Source organism: Cygnus olor, chromosome 12 (assembly GCF_009769625.2).
Source record: "Cygnus olor isolate bCygOlo1 chromosome 12, bCygOlo1.pri.v2, whole genome shotgun sequence".
Lineage (NCBI taxonomy): Eukaryota > Metazoa > Chordata > Aves > Anseriformes > Anatidae > Cygnus > Cygnus olor.
This window is the reverse complement of record NC_049180.1, coordinates 4,300,580-4,316,818: the sequence shown is the minus strand read 5'-3', so window position 1 is coordinate 4,316,818 and position 16,239 is coordinate 4,300,580. Positions and strand designations below refer to the sequence as shown.

The window sequence follows — 16,239 nt, the reverse complement described above, 5'->3', positions numbered from 1 at the left end:
AGAACAGTGAACAGTGCTTGAATACTGCTAGGAGCTATTTAAAAGTGCAAAGCCATTTTTCATTTTTTCTTACATATTTTTTTTTTTTTTTGGTGGTACAGCATAGAGCCTAAAAATTCTGGCAGAGTTTGTTTTAATCCTTTATTTCAGTCCTATTTCCTCTCTTTTTTGATTTTCTTTAATGTTATGTTCTTTGTCTTTTTTTTTTTTTTTTTTGTGGTGATTAGACTTGATTGCTTTGGTGAATTCTGATATCCCTCTACCCTCCCTCCCCCCCCCCATTTTCAAGGGGCTCAACATGCGTTCTCTTGTGATATGGGAAGATTTTAATTAGTTTTTATGTGATCATCCATAATACTTTTGCTTTGTGTGAAGTGCACATGCCTTTGTTTGAAGAGCTGTATTGCTCCACAGATTCGAGGCATGTCCTTCTCATTTGCTCACTGAGGTTATTTTTGGAGTAGCGGTTCTAATTTCATAACTCCCAGACAATATTTAACAAGAAGTATGTTTCAGAAGTAATTTTAATTCTATTTTTGTAGGTGTATGAGAGTCCCTTAAAAATGTGCAGCAGCTTTCTGTTGTGAGGACACAAAAGTATTTTCAGCTGTTGTTTTGTGTCTATACAGCTGTAGAAAAGTGCTTAATGGGGGAAAAATGAGACACTGAGAGGACAATCAGGTTTTCAAAGCTCTTTCAAAGGTGTTTTGATTTTAATAGGATATATTACCCAGTCTTGTAATGCACTTTGAAAATCACACTGTGCACATGTTGGTAGCTTAATAACCTTTGTAAATCTAATTTTACATCACTTGCTCAGCAAGAGATAGAATTTCGCTATCAGTCTTGTATTTGGAGATCAAAAAACCTGGATGCAAGCTTGATTTAAATTTTGCCTGGTGTATGGTTTTCATGAAATCATTTCATCTGTTTCCTCTCCCATCTTTTGCCTATCTTATACATATAATTGATTTTCTTTTGAAATGCTCTGTTATATTGCGTCAGTTGGTCCCATCAGTTATATCGTAAATAATCAGGATAGTTATGACCAATTTAAGCACCTAATACCTCATTTACATTCACTTGTAAAATGGTGACAGTGATTTTGAGGTCAGGGTTTCCACAACAAAGGAGAGAGTTTTGTGATAGTATCAGTACCTTCCTTTCTCTGCTTCCAATTCCTTTGTTCACTGTGACTTTTGCATAGCTAACCAGTAAAACCCAGTTTTCCCCTATGCAACTTGACTGTTGGGATTGTAGTGTCCCTAGACAGTGACATTCATCAAAGTGATTGGATTTTATGAGGGGTGAATCTAGGTGTAAGATGGACTAAAGCTTTGAAAATTGCTGGTTACTAGTGTTTGATCTTGTACATAAAACTAAATATTCCATGAACATAAGAAAGAATCTGGCATGTGTAAATAATTGCTTCTTACAAATATTTAAATCTTAAAAATATGAAATCTTAAAATGTAAGTTACAAGAACTCACAAGAGTACATTCTGTCTGCTCCAAACTGATAGAAAGAATTGAAAATAGCATCTACTTCTTGATGACCAGCTTTGCATTTAGTGCTTAAAATCTATCCTCAGGAATAGGTGGTAAAATATCAGATTTTTATCCATTTCATTTTCTTTTTCTTCATTAACATGCAAGAAAATTTCTACAACATTATTATTTTTTTTAATGAGCTGCAAGTTTTATAAAATTTGAAATTGGATTTAGTGTTGCCCTGTAGAAAAGACAGAGTTCATTTTGATATAAGCTTTCTCTAGTATTAAGTATCTATTATTAGATACTTTAGATACTTCATAGATTAAGTATCTATTTTCTATAAATACTTAACGTACTCTTTTCTCTAAGGTTTATGCTATCGTCATCTATCTATATTTTTTTTTTCTGTTTTCCTGTTTTGTGATCTTGTTCACAGGAAAGGGACCTTTTCATGCTGACAGCAGAGAAAAAATTTCAGGACTTAAGTTCTACAAGAAAATAGCACCTTTCTAGCAATATTGTGATTCAGAGAGGCACAGCTGTGGGAAAAAAAAACATTTACTGTGACACTAATAGCATAACAGTATACACATTCAATTAGATAGTGAATTCATAATTGCTTAGTTTAGTGCTATGAAAGAATTTACTATATTAAAAAAATCTAAAATGTATGTATAGCATTTTAGCTTCATTTTGCAGCAATGAGCATTTTTCACTGATAGCATCTTCTAGGCATATTCTGTAAAGTGAACTGCAAATCAGTGTGTTGGTGCTAGAAGACAGGCAGTGGCACTGCCAGTATGGAATAAAGAACCTGGAAAACTCCAAGTACCGTTATCACTAGTGTAATCATTTAAGATTTGTTTTCAAACTGACACTGAGGAAGATTTTTCTGCCAAGTTGTAGTGGCTTTTCGGGATGGCCAGTGCCAGCTGTTTCAGAGAGATGAAGGATTTCTGATGCTATCTCAAGGCAAAGGGAGGTTCACATACAATGTGCTTTTAGAGGTCAGCCTTTACTGAACAGAAAGTGGAAAAAGCAATGTCATTTTGCTCCCTACTTCTAGGGAAGAATAGACAGTAAGATATTCACGCTACAAATATATGCTATGAGTAAATGTGGAAAATAGACAATAAGTTATTTAATTAATGAAACTTTTTTTGGCTTGGGCTGGTTTTGCTTAAAGAAAAACATTTGAAATGACATGGAAATCTCATTGTTACTTATAGCCACATATAGGTAAACCCCTCTATGGACAAGTTCAACTGCAACTCAGATTTGAAAAGCTAAAGGTTTTTATTAGTAACAGCTCTATGAACTTTGAAAATGCAGTTTGTTGTATTTTCTCACCTCTGTTCATTCTTTCTCTCTCTCTTTCCTCCCTCTTTTTTTTTTTTTTTTTTTGGTGACTTTGCTCTTGAGGCTTCTCTGGACACACCTGCCCTTCCTTCAAAAAAAAAAGTTTTGCTATCAAATGACATCAAACTTCCAACATATATCACAGCACAATTTCATGAAACATCTTTGCTTTACCTTTTCCTTCTGTTGATGTATGATCTTGTTATGAAGGATTAGACCAGTCATTCCAGTTTGTTTTGCTCTTACTTCCCCAGTGAAGAGCTCTGTACAGGTGTGAGTAAATAAACTAACCCACCCTTTCTTACAAGTCTAGTAAAGTAAGTAAATACATATACATACTGTTTCTGTAGTTTTGTTTTGTTTTTCTTAATGAGGTTCAAGTCCCAGGAAATTTAGAAAAGTAAAATCTCAGAAAGAATAAAGTTAAATATTTATTCCCTGTTTCTTTGTTTGGAATTACTTGCTATTTTACAGGTCACAAACCAGAATAGTATGACTCTGCAATTGTGCTCCTTATGTGAATGACAATTAAAAATATTAAGAGCACTACATTTAAAACAAGTGGGAGAAGTAAGTCTCTGGCTGTTTATAATATTAAATTCCTCTTCCTTTTCACAAAGCTTCTATTAATATATCTCCAAAGCCTTGCATCTAATGTGATCAAAGAAGATGAAGTGACACTTGCCTAATGAAGAATTCATCCTTTGTCATTCTTTTGGGAGACAGAATTTGAGTTTTGTTGGAATTTTTGTTTAATTAATGCACACAGTTAAGAGGCAGTTGTGCTAAGAAAGTGGAAAGTATGAAATAACTGTTGGGTAATTTCAGGAGTGTAAGATAAGTCAATGCAAGCTTTATTTTAGCAAGGTCATTGTTAAGGTTGATCAATCACCTAATTTGGGGAATGCTGAACTGAAGCCGCTGTTACAGTTTGACATGTCATTGCGAAGTTTATGGTGTGATATAAAGAAATACTAATTAAAGATCTTTTGAGGAATCTACTACTCATATGAGCCCACTTATTTTCAAAATTCGCTTTCCTTCTTCATTTGGACTTTAATGGTTCAGACATGCTACTGAGTAGAATTGGATAATGATGCTACCATAAAATCATCTACTTTTTAACGTACAGTTTTGGAGAATGCATTAAAGTGAAAACCTTTCAAATCATGTACTGTATACTAAAACCCCTACAGTTGTTCTGAAAGAAAAAAATATTATTATTATTAATATTTTGGATATTGGCTTTGATCTATATTCTTCTTTTGTTAACTGATGTTAAAAAAATAACAATAGAATGAAATTATATACATTTGGAATCTTCTCCTACTGTAAATTCAGGCACTATTGCTTTCTTCAATTTGTAGACTGTATGAGGTTACAGCCTATGCATTGCCCTACTTATTGTTGTTTGCATAGAAAAAAAAAGCATTCACAGAAGACTCAGTTGCTGTTTTAATTAGTTTTCTTAGTGAAATCTACATTCATGGAATTCTTTAAAGGCTTTATAGAGAGTAATGTTGATAAACATGGAAGTTTTGCGATGAGATCTGTATTTTCTGTGAGAGGAACTTAAGCACTTTGTGTAATAGGGCAGGTGTGCTAGGGCTGGCTAATTCACACCTAGGATCTAACTCTGAATGTGAGACCAAAGTCTTCCATTAGAGATAACTGCTATCTTTTTGCCATCATCCATACAACCTTGGTGAGGTAATTAATACTGTCATCAAGTAGCTTGAGATAAAATTATCCATATCTATTAGAAACACTGTATTTTGGGTTTTATATCTTTGTCTCTCTCTGTGCTATATAATAATCAGCTAATTTTTATTCATATTCTTAATAGCAGGAAAACTTAATTGTAATGTGTCTAAATTATTGTCTTCTCTGAGTTGTTCTAGGTAATTGCAACAAATTTTGAATGTAACTTTTCAGTGTGAAGAGAATATCTTTGCTACCTTTTATGACCCAGAGAAAGCCAACTCTGTTTTCTTTCCTGAAAATTGCCTGTATGAAAGGTCCCTAAATCCACGAGGCTTTCTCTGTTGTCAATCCACATTTAGGAACTGACGATAAACTAACCTAATAGGTATTCTCAATGTTAATTCTAACTAATGGAGAAATAAATAAAGCCATCAGTGGTCTGTATATATATATATGTCTCATAATAATTGAGACTGGGGCAGGCAGTGGTATAGCAGTATTTGTAATGACACAGTACTTCTGTGAGATTTTTTGGCACAGGATGAGGCACCTTTCCTCTGTCTGCCTCACAATTTTCTGGCCTGCTTTTCCTGCTATGGTGGCTGCCGCTCGTTGGCAGCCAGAGGCCCACCCAGCTGCGCCCCCCGTTCCCCTCTTCAGTGCAATGGGGGAGGGAGGCAAGATGAAAAATTGATTGGCTGAGAGAAAACCAAAGCACCTGGGCAGTGTTTTTTGTTCTTTCATAAATACCCTCTCCCTGGGGTGTCACCTCTGTTGCTGAGGGGCTCAGCTGTGCCCTGAGGTAGGGCCACCATGGAACCATCTGGAACCATCCGGAACCAGTGCGAGGCAGCCCCGGCTTCTCCTCATAGAGATACCTGGCCGTTTAGGTGCTCCTTGCCCTGGGGACTACGCCATTCTGGAAAGCTGCTGTTTTCGCACACTCAAACAACTGAATTTATTTTTTTGTTGGGTGAAGCTAGATGCAAGGACCATGCAGCAAAACCATCTGTTGAGCCAGCTGGAAGAAATCTGTAAGAAACATTCTTATCAGCAACAAATTGGAAATTAAAATTAGAAAGCAGTTAGTGACTAAAGAACCTGTATTAGACTTTGAAGATAATTGAGCTCTAAAAGTTATTCCAGGTTTACTTTATGAAAAGCTTTAAATTTATGATATAATTTGGTGTGGGCCATTGGCTGCAAAGTAAAAACAGAGATTTGTATGCAGAGAAGGAATGTGGCTATCCAGAATCATTTCACCAAAAGCAATAAATGAATGGAAACAACCGTCCTGTGAAGAGAAACCTTTGAAACTGCTTGAAGTAATGGTAAGGTTGAGATTGGTTATCTTTTCCTGTAAATGTTATTGCTGACTACCATAGTGGAAAGAAATCAAGTCTATGTAAATTACAAGAGAATGCTTAAAAGAGGTTTGAACAGCTTAGAAAAGCTTACTAAACTTCTGATTACATCCTTATATTTGAGGTGATGAGAACCCTCCTCCTATCTGCAGTGAGGAGCTAAGTTGTAGGGAAAGTCCCTTTTGAGAAGGGGGAGTACCAAAGAAGAGTTTTTGTGGACAAACAGGCTAAAATCTGTTCCTGCCTGCAGTTTTCAGTGTTACATTGCTCCTCCTTGTTTTATTGATGTGTTTAATTTTATCAGCGTTTCTCAGTTATCTTAACAGCAATGGTCAAGGTCTGCTTTGTATCCTATCATGGCAATTTGCGTTGTGAAGTGTGAGGTTCTCGCGAACCCTTGACTATCCTTTGTAGTTTATGTGTATTCTTTTGTCAGAAATGAGATTGGGATTTAGCCTTCAGAGTTCCTGAAAATATGGTTGGTTAGATTATGATGAATGTAACTTTATCATTATGAATGTAATTTCACAACTTTTAAGTTGGAACATGAGAAGCATAGTCAGCCTTATCAGGTTTTCACATAATAAGTAGCTACAGAGCTCTGCAGACTTATTTTTTTTGTCAGTTTGCCCAAATCTATCTATGCTTACCATTTTTCTTTCAAGTTATGTTGTTGTAATCAGGTAGGAACTTAAATACGTTCTGAATGTTAAATTACAGTCTGTTGCTATCAAAAGAAAGAGTGCAGTATCTGTCATACATCAGTCAAGTTTTATATTAAAACTAGATAGGCTTTTCTGCTTTTCTTCTTTATTGAAAGACTGAAATCTCACTCTTTTGATAGTTAGACACAATCTAATTTTCCACTGGTTTTATTTACAGCCTGTTTAAGGTAATGTTTTCTGTGCCAGTATTGTCTTTTTCTTAAATACTACTTTCCCCTGTATGTGTTTTTTGTTTTCTTAAGGTAAAGTATATTTTCCTTGGTGCTTTTTTTGTTTGTTTGTTTTGTTTTCGGGGTGTGGTTTGTGTAAGACAAGATCTAGGCAAGCGTTTTTTGTGTAGCAGCCACGTAAAGACAGATGGTCATGATTAGGTGCTGCAGGCTTTTAATGTTTTCTACAGAATGCTTAGGACCTACAAGTTACTGTGCAGAGACTAATAAAAATGAAGTCTTCTGTCATCTTAATAAAATGAAGCAGAGATCATGTGACACTTCCTGTGGACATGTTACCAGAATATTTTGGGCCAGTAGGATTCAGAACCAGTGGACTTTGTAATGATACAATAAATCTATTGCAGTTAGTAATAAGAATCTCTTATTCTCTTCCTTAACCTGTGGAAGTCTGTGGGAAACAGACAAATGTTAGATCAAGCTTTGCTTTAGATCACTTTCAATTTCTATCAAAGCAGCTGAAGTAGTTATTTTAAACCTAGGAAAACCTTTGTTCTGTCCAGTGAGCAGTATATCTACTTAATATTGAGAGAGAGATTAAGAGCAAGTTATCTTAAATTTGAAAGTGAATTTGCTGGAATTTCACAGAAATATTTCTATTCTTTCATTCCCCAAAGCAATTAACGTAGTTTTGATGAGTCAACGTTTACTTAGATAAATCTTTTTGTCAGCAGTTTCTAACTGTATCTAAAGTTTTATCTAGCTTTAATGTAGTTCAGAAATAACACTGCCTTTTCCTTCCTACTTCTCCTCACATCATACACAATCCTAAAATTATTACATTGGCTTCATAGTCCAATGTTATGCAAGGCCTCGAAGGTGAAGGGGCATGTTCCCCCGTAACGCTTCAGCTGTGCCGATGCCATGAGTCAGTTGTCTTCATGTCAGAGCATTTATTGGATGTTAGGCCAACAAATCTAGAAAAAAGAAAAATCATTTTTATCTAGTAAAAAAATAACATTGGGAAAAACTTGCAAGAACAGTTGCCTGAGAAATGAGGATGAGCAAAGTAAGTAGATGCTAAAATGGACTGTGACACTATTTACAAATGGTGTGATGAGACATCTTGCTTACAACATGAATGCTTCTACTTACACCTTGCAAGTTTAACTATGAAAGTGGGATTTACTTATAAGCATAACAAAAGACACAGATGTGATGATAAACGTCCATTGTTACAAGAAATTAGAATTCGGACCTAATTCTTTCCCAGTAGGACTTATCACCAACTTAAAAATAACTTACAGGTATAAGACATGGCAATGAAGAATAAATTAGCAGAATAAACAAAGTGCTCAGAGACTTCAGCCCCTGCTGCTACCACTTTCTCAGGGAAAAAACAGACGAAGATGAAGTTAACATCTGTGCCCAGGTCTATTTTCTGGCTGGCTTAACTCCATTAAAGAGTTGAGTTTAGGGATGGGTAGAGTGGGTGCAAATGATAACTGTCTCTCTGATACACTTACTGTTTTTACTGATGTCGTGGTGAGGAGAGAATTGCAAATATAGAATGCAGCTGCAATCTAAACTGACCCTTTTTGTCATCACGTATAAGAAGTTTTAGTATGGTTTGCCCTAATGACTAAGTTTTAGTAACTCATTCTGATTTTTCCATTAAAAGTGGATTAGAGGGTTGAGATATGCATGATATAATCTTGCTTTCCAGGTTTTGGAAGTAAAAGAAACAAATATATGGCTCTATGTGGCTTTTTGCCCAGCAGATGCTTTCGTACACTGGGATGTGAGGGTGTGTGTGTGTGTGCATATATACCTGTTTATATAAAACTGCATATGTTTTGTCCTTTTATACCTTATTAAAAAAATGAACTATCAAAAATATCTAACATAATACCTCATGCCATGATCATTGAGAAAATGTATTTAATGTCTAAGGCACTCTTGCCCTTAAAAAACAGAAAAAGAAAAAAAAAAAAGCTCTTAACAGAGCATTAGAAGATATGTCAATTATACTACGATAATTCCATACTTGTACTCTTTAAATGTGGTTGAAAAAAGTTAAGTAACAAATTCTAAGCAAATCTTCCCATGATTAGTATCAAATTTGGGAGTCTTTTTTTACTTATACTCTACCCATTTCATTCTTCAGGGAATGTGGTATTTTCAAGCTACGAAAAGATATCCTGATGTGAATGTACATCTGTCATTTTCTTTTGCTTAGATTTAAAACCTGCTGTGACCCTAGTCCAAGTGAATGGGCTGGAAGTGGTAACCCTGGCAAGGTCTGTTACCACAGCACTGATGGGAGCTTTTTTTCTTACTCTTTGTTCACTGTGATAATGAACAACTTCCCTCCTTTTTTCTGTTTTTTCATACAGCTGGAAGTTGAGGTCACAGATTTAAGCGGAAAAGTCATTGATGGGCCAGTCCGCCTAGACATTTCCGTTATTGATCAGAATGATAACAAACCAATGTTCAAAGAAGGACCCTATGTTGGTCACGTCATGGAGGGATCCCCTACAGGTAAGTCCATGCCAATCATATCTCTACAGGCATACTGAAATGAAATCTGGATTCAAATACATACAATTTTATGAATATTTAATAGTCATGGAAGATTAATGTGGTGACATGCTTTGCTTACTCTGAATGAGGATAGATATTCCCTTTCAATTCCTTGTATCGTATGTTGATAGGACTAGAACTAGATGTTAGACTTTGTCCATACTTTATTATTTATGTAGTTCCTAGAAATCATGTTGATTTTTTAGTGAGTTTAGCATTTTTGCATATATTTGCTATTGTTTGATCAACTGTAGCTGTGATCAAAAAAATTTCACATTTCATATAAAGTTTACTTTCGTTGTGACAAGTATGCAACGAACCAACAAGGCAACTTAGACTATTTTTTCATTCAAGCAAGGAACATGATTCATATTTATAATTATGGCTACCAATTGGAACATTATCTCTTTCCTACTGTAGTTCTCTAGCACATTCTTGATTTACTTCAGATATTGATTGCTTACTAAGAATTCAAAAGAAACTTCCTTAGACTGTTCTACTTCCCATTCTCCTTGTGTTGTAACTAGTTTCATCATAAACTTAGGATATACTACTATCAATTTTCTCTGAAATTTCTAAGCTTAAATCATTCAGTAGTATGGAACAGTAGGACCATCTAAGCAGATCACTGGACCAACTTTACTTTCTCATTCACACTACAGCTTCTTTTTGTTATACCTACTTAAATAAACATTCCTAGACCACTGATGCAGGTGGTGTAGTTTTAGTAAATTCAAAGCCCCTAAATCCAGTGTTTCAGCAACAGAAAATGGTGTGAAACAGCTCAAACTCTGCAGAGTTTGAAGCCTCAAATGTATGAGCTGAGTGCTTCTGCAAGTCTTCCAGTAGTCTCGTTTCCCTGCATCAAAGCAGAAGCTTATTCCTGTTATGTACTACGCGCCCTTCTCAGACAATATGTTTTGTAATATTTAGCTGTGACTTAATTCCAGGCTATGGAGTGATATTTGATTGGTGTTGGCTGTATGTTCTTTCTTTTCTCAACCTATATACCAAACTTCTTTTCACAGCCAAGGTTTTTTTTTTTTTTTTTTTTTTAATTGGCAGTTCTATTTTTACTCATCAACAATTCTTGCTTTTTTTTGATATTTGTCCATGTAGCATTTGACATTATCATTGTCTTACCAATTGATCAAAGTTTAAATAATTTTGCTCAACTTCATCTTTTTGTTATCCTCTCCCTCTTTCCCCCAAGTATTCATCCTGTTAAACTTCATAAGCTCATTGTGTTTTTTTTTTTTTTTTTTTTTGTGTCGGGAACACCAATATTTGTAAAATTATTTTGTGCAAAAATGAACCTGTGGAATAAGTGTCGGCAAGAATCTGTCATAGCTCTGTACACAGATGGCATCTGCTCAACAACAATTTTACGTTGTTTACATCTGTTTTCCATACTTCTTCAAACTTTATGGCATGTATCTTAAATTTATTCATCAGGTTCTGCTGTTGTGCTGCTCCCAATCAATAGTTCCATTGCACAGCTTGATAGAAATCTTTATGTGCATGTGTTTGCATGTATGATTCCTGATTCCATCTTACTGTATTAATATTGTATTGCTCTGTTTCTTCTCTGAAGTTCCAAAAGAAAGGGTTTGAGTTCTATGCATAACCTGATTTCCTATCACAGCCATCTTTTTTCCAGCTATAAATCAAACCCATTCATTGAAAAGTTCTTTTTTTTTTTTTTTTTTCCTGAAAAATCATTCATAAGTGTCTTGGATCTGTATTCAGGATCACTGGGTCAAGTAAGTGTCCGTGGGTTCCAATAATACAGTGATTAGAGATACGTAATTATATAGGCAAAGATACAGGCTGTGAAACTTGTCTGAAAGATTTTGAGGCCTTGGTAAGAGATTCAGATGAGATTTAGGGATTATTTTGCTTTAAGTCATTCATTGCTGGGTTCCTGTGTGTTTCCCTGTGGGGCCATAATTTTAGCATTCACAAATCCTGGAATTTTCTAGTGGCTTTCCATATATTTATTTCCATGTATTTTAATTTTATTAAAATTAAACATATACATTGTTTATCAGTCACTAGAAATATTTATTGGAAATATTGGAGAACTACTAATAAATTAATTTTGGAGAGAGTTAGTATGGCAAATTGAAATTCATAAATCTTCATTTTAATATTCAAATTAAGCTTTATGTTAGACTTCCTTCTTGTTGCTGTAAGACATGTTCTATCTTTTTGTTTCCTGAAATACCATTTCTCCTTAGTTATTTGAAAGCTTATTTCCTTAATTATGGAAAGACACAAACTTGTTTTTGCAGTGATCACTATATCAATAGTAATGCTAAAGTGATGACTGTCTCAGTTTTTCTGAAGAATCATACGTTGTCTTGTACAAGCTTAAAATTCTCTAATTTAAATTTATAGGAGTATAGTGAAATTTGCTATGCCCCTTTTAAGAATCTTTTTTTTTTTTTTTTCTGACACTGAAGCTAGTTACAAGTAGAAAAATCAAAAGAACGCATGGAAACACTGTAATTTTTGTTTTCTTTAATTATTCATAAATTAAATGAACTTTGTGTGTTGACCCAGTGAGGATGTGTTTTGATAGTGTTTTAAGACATTATCTGTATTGCTAAGGCCATGCTTTTGTTTTGATTCACCTTTTGTTTGTGTGATTTTTGAACTGACAGTAATCATCACTGGTTATTTTGACAGTTAGGATTTGTATGTCATCACTTTATGGAAGATGCAAATGCCTGGGCATGGAGAATACAAAATGTTATATGCATTACATGAAAAAAAAAATACTCGATTTCAAGCTAGGGCTTGCCACACCTTATAACTTATTTTCTGATTAACATAGTTGAATGGTAGGTGATATAGTAATATATTTCTTTATTTAAATATCTTTCATGGAGTGATTCCATGATATAGTTAGTTATGGGTAATTGGTTTTCATGGACAAGTGTGAAATTCCTGTAAATACCTTAGTCACATTCTAACAAATGTGCACTCAAATATATGTTTAAATTTACTAAAGACAGTTTTAGATTTTTATTAAGAAATCCTTTTCCTGAACAATCAGCAAAGTTGATGGCTATGCATTTTTGGTTTGGGGAAAAAAAAAAGCTACTAGAGAAATAGGCTTTTTTTCTATTTCTGTTGGTTACTGTATTCTCTAATTTCTAATCGGGTACTGAATTCATCATATATTACATCAGGGAAATAATAGGTGAGCCTGAATCATTGACAACTATGGTGTGTTTTTTACTGTCAGTAACAGGTTTTGTGGTAACTGTACTGCTGATTTCTCACCTTTTTGTTTTATAAGTTATGACCCAGTTTATTTCCTATTGATCTCTGGTCTATCAAGCTGCCAACTCTAGGGTCTGTGCCCTACTGCAGACATACCTCAGTGAATTAATGAGTGACTTATTTTATGGATTACTTAGGCAGAAGCATTTGGGTATGTCTCACTCCTTAAAGACTGAAAAGAGAAGGCTGGTTAAATGAACATGGCAGCCATCTCATTTCACTTGCTGGAGGCATTTAGCAGAAATTATTTTAAACACATTTGACATTATGTGACTTGTAACAACATGCTGCAAGCCCAACAGGGTAAAATCTTAACTGAAGTGGTTGGAAAAATTGCTCAAGAATTGCATTAAAAAAAAAGTTTTCAACGATGAACAATAGCCTGAATACATTGCATTCCAGCTGAAGAGCCCCAAAGCAGGACTGAAAGATGTCTACAAATAATTGCTGGAAATAAAGGAACATTTAAAAACCTTCAAAGAGGCAAACAGAAGGAATAAAGAATAGTAGCCTAAAGGGATGTTCAGTATCACAAAAGAATTATTTGTAAAAATGGATAAAGCATGAGGACGGGTCTGTAGTACTGAGTAAGTATTGTTGACAGCTGTGGGTTGTTTAATAGAACATGGCTATGATTTGGATAAATGAAAACCAGTTCTTAAGATGGTGGCTTCTTATTGAGAGCAACCTGCCAGTATATTCTTTTGATAATTCAACTAACTACAACAAGAAATTTAGTACTCTTATGAATGGAAATGAGGTTGGATATAATAGATGAGCATCAAAAGATACCAGGAAAGGTAAACTCCAGGAAGGCTGATGTAGCAAAATGGTGAGGATATATAACATAAGACCTCTTTCTTGGTCTTGTGCCAGTAATCATCCTCAATACGTTGCAGATACAGTAGCGTTTTCTGGCCTGTGGTTTTTAATTCCTTGAAATGCCTTCTGATTTATGAGGTAAGGTTACCAAAGCTTTAAAATGACAAATTCTGTTGAATTTGGTGAGCTCTCCAGGACCACTTCTTTCTTGTGATGTGTAAATGCAATAATATTGGGGGGAAACCCACAGGAATGCTTTTAAGAACTTTCACAAAGAGCCATCAGAAGAGAAGAGTAAAGCAAAAAAGTCTTTTTGTCTTAAGTAACATCTGAAATTCTCCAGTGGCTCCTGATTCCATCTGCATTAGTGTAAGATGGTATTTCTCCTTAGTTCAAACATTTTTGTCAGAAAAGTTGCCAAATTGTGCATATGCATACGCTTATTTGTGTGGTTTTATACACATTGCAACCATTTTGAAAATAAAGATGATGCTCTTTCTGTAAGATTAAAATGGAGGGGTAGTTCAGGATATCAAACCTTAAATAGCATAAAACCAAAAATGATGTAGATATCAACATCTCATTAAAACACGAACTAAGCATCATTTGATGTTATAAGTCTGAAGAAGAATGTGGGTTGTATACATATTGATATATATGCTGATGATTTGCACTTTGAACTTTACTCAGTGTATGACAGGGAGATTTGCAGAGGTTTGGAGGGTTCCACACAGAAAATCTGCAGTCAATTTAAAGGAATGCAAACATACTGTGTAAAACTATTTCGCCAAACAAAATGCTTTCCACAGCACAGTATTCAGGAGCAAATACTTGAAAAGCAGTTTGAGTGAAGATAGAGTTCATGACCATAATGAGAATAAAATATAGAATGTTTGAATAAGAATTGCAGGAAATGTAATCAAAGGAAAGAGGCACATTTTGATACATCTGGAAGTGTAGTTCTAAGTAAAGGCATGTGCTTGAAGTACTGCTGACACTAACGATGATCTTAAAAAAAATGAAAAAGTGAGTTCAAGACAAAGCAAAAATGGTTTAGTGCTTACAGTGTATAAGGAGAATCAAATAATTGCAATCACTTAATGATATTTCTTTTGATATGAAGGATTGTGATAAACTCTTTAGGGTATGCAGCTACAAAAAATTCCACCGTGTTTACCAAGGCAAATACCAAACATACATTTAATTTTTGTGTGATGGAGGCTTGCATACATTTCTTGTAGAACTACTTTGTGTGGTATGGGAATATTGATGCATTTTAGTACTAAAATGTAAACTATTATTGGCTCTTATTGTGATTTTTATTTATAGGAATCTCACCATACCATAAATTAAATCTTTAATAGCCTGCCTACTAGACCATGTCTTGGTCTCAACGGGGTGGGCATGATCTGCTAGCCCTGAAGAAAGTACTTCTCTCACTGTGTATTTATTGTACTGGCTTGATCCAAATTACTTTTTTTTTTTTTCCCTCCCAAGGTAAGCAAAAGAAGTTCCCATCTTTTTTTATTATTTTATTTATTTATTTTTTTATATGTTCATTTAGGGGAGAAAAAAAATACTACGGGGAAAAGCTTGTAAAGGTATGGTTTAGCTTTACATCCTGTGTGTGACCTAAAGCTAAAAAATGATTCAGTGGTACATATTCTGAAAAAAAAAAAGGTTGGCCTTGAGCCACTTTGGCCTTGCCTCTGATTAACAGAACTGTTGCAAACATGAGTGTACATTGCAAGCCCACTTATGGGTGGTGCTTTAGCAGGTTCTGAAGACCTATCAATTCAATCTCATTTTCTGCCTGCTAGCTTCTAAAGGTATATAATGTCTGAGCTCATTATTTCATTTTAAAATATTCATAATTTTGAATATTAATAAATAAAATCAGCAGTAGAGAACTTAGAGGTGTATATATTAGGTCTGAGCTGCAAAGCTGGAATGTCTCAGTAAAATCCACCTCAAAATTATCTCCAAGTTAAATACTTGAACTTGAGCTTTTTTGATTCAGAGCAATGTCTCTTGCAGCAATACTTTGATTTTAGTGGAGGTTTGAAATGTCACACAGTTAATTGTGAAACTTATTACTATGAGCTGTTGGAGAAAACAAAAGTATAAATTGGTTCAAGGAATTTGATTCATCCAGGGCGAAAAACTTCCTAAATGGCTTAGTTATTCTGTGTTATAGTATTTAATTAGATTCTGGCCTAGGAAGCCTCTGAGTTAAAGGAAACAGAAGAATATAGAAAAATCTATCTTTAGAGATACAAATGGCTATGCTGAGTTACATCTAAAGCCTAGCATCCCATCTCCCTCAGTAGATGATTATGGGAAAAGTATGTGAAAAAGGATTGTATGTTCTGTGAACAAATGTGGGTAGTTTTATGCATACTTTAAATGTTTACCACAAACTTCTAGCAATCTTTTCTTAGGATTAACTATTTGCATTTCAATAAAAATGTACTTGCGTCTTTGAAGCTTTTTTGTAATCTAGCCTGTAAATGTAATGGACATAAACTAGTTAGACATATCTGTAATGCTAATTATACACAGCTGCTTTGCATATACCAGTAGGAATTTGTTCCCAAGTCTGTGGTGTAAAATATGGCTGTACATTAATATTGGTGTTATGTATATGTATTTTTGTGGACATATACGTATTTTTAAAAAATGTCATTACAGATAGACATGTGCATATATGAATACTCCACTTATTTG

The 16,239-nt window shown here is 34.5% G+C and overlaps 1 protein-coding gene across 5 annotated transcripts in view; it reads left to right on the top strand.

The window, feature by feature from the left end:
* CDH13 (cadherin 13) overlaps positions 1-16,239 on the top strand; it is a 478,422-nt gene that overhangs the window by 267,852 nt on the left and 194,331 nt on the right. For all 5 annotated transcript variants that reach the window (XM_040571559.1, XM_040571558.1, XM_040571561.1 and 2 more), the window contains one exon: positions 9,213-9,357. In XM_040571559.1, coding sequence (XP_040427493.1) covers positions 9,213-9,357 — 145 coding nt within the window. The remainder of the gene's footprint in view (positions 1-9,212; positions 9,358-16,239) is intronic.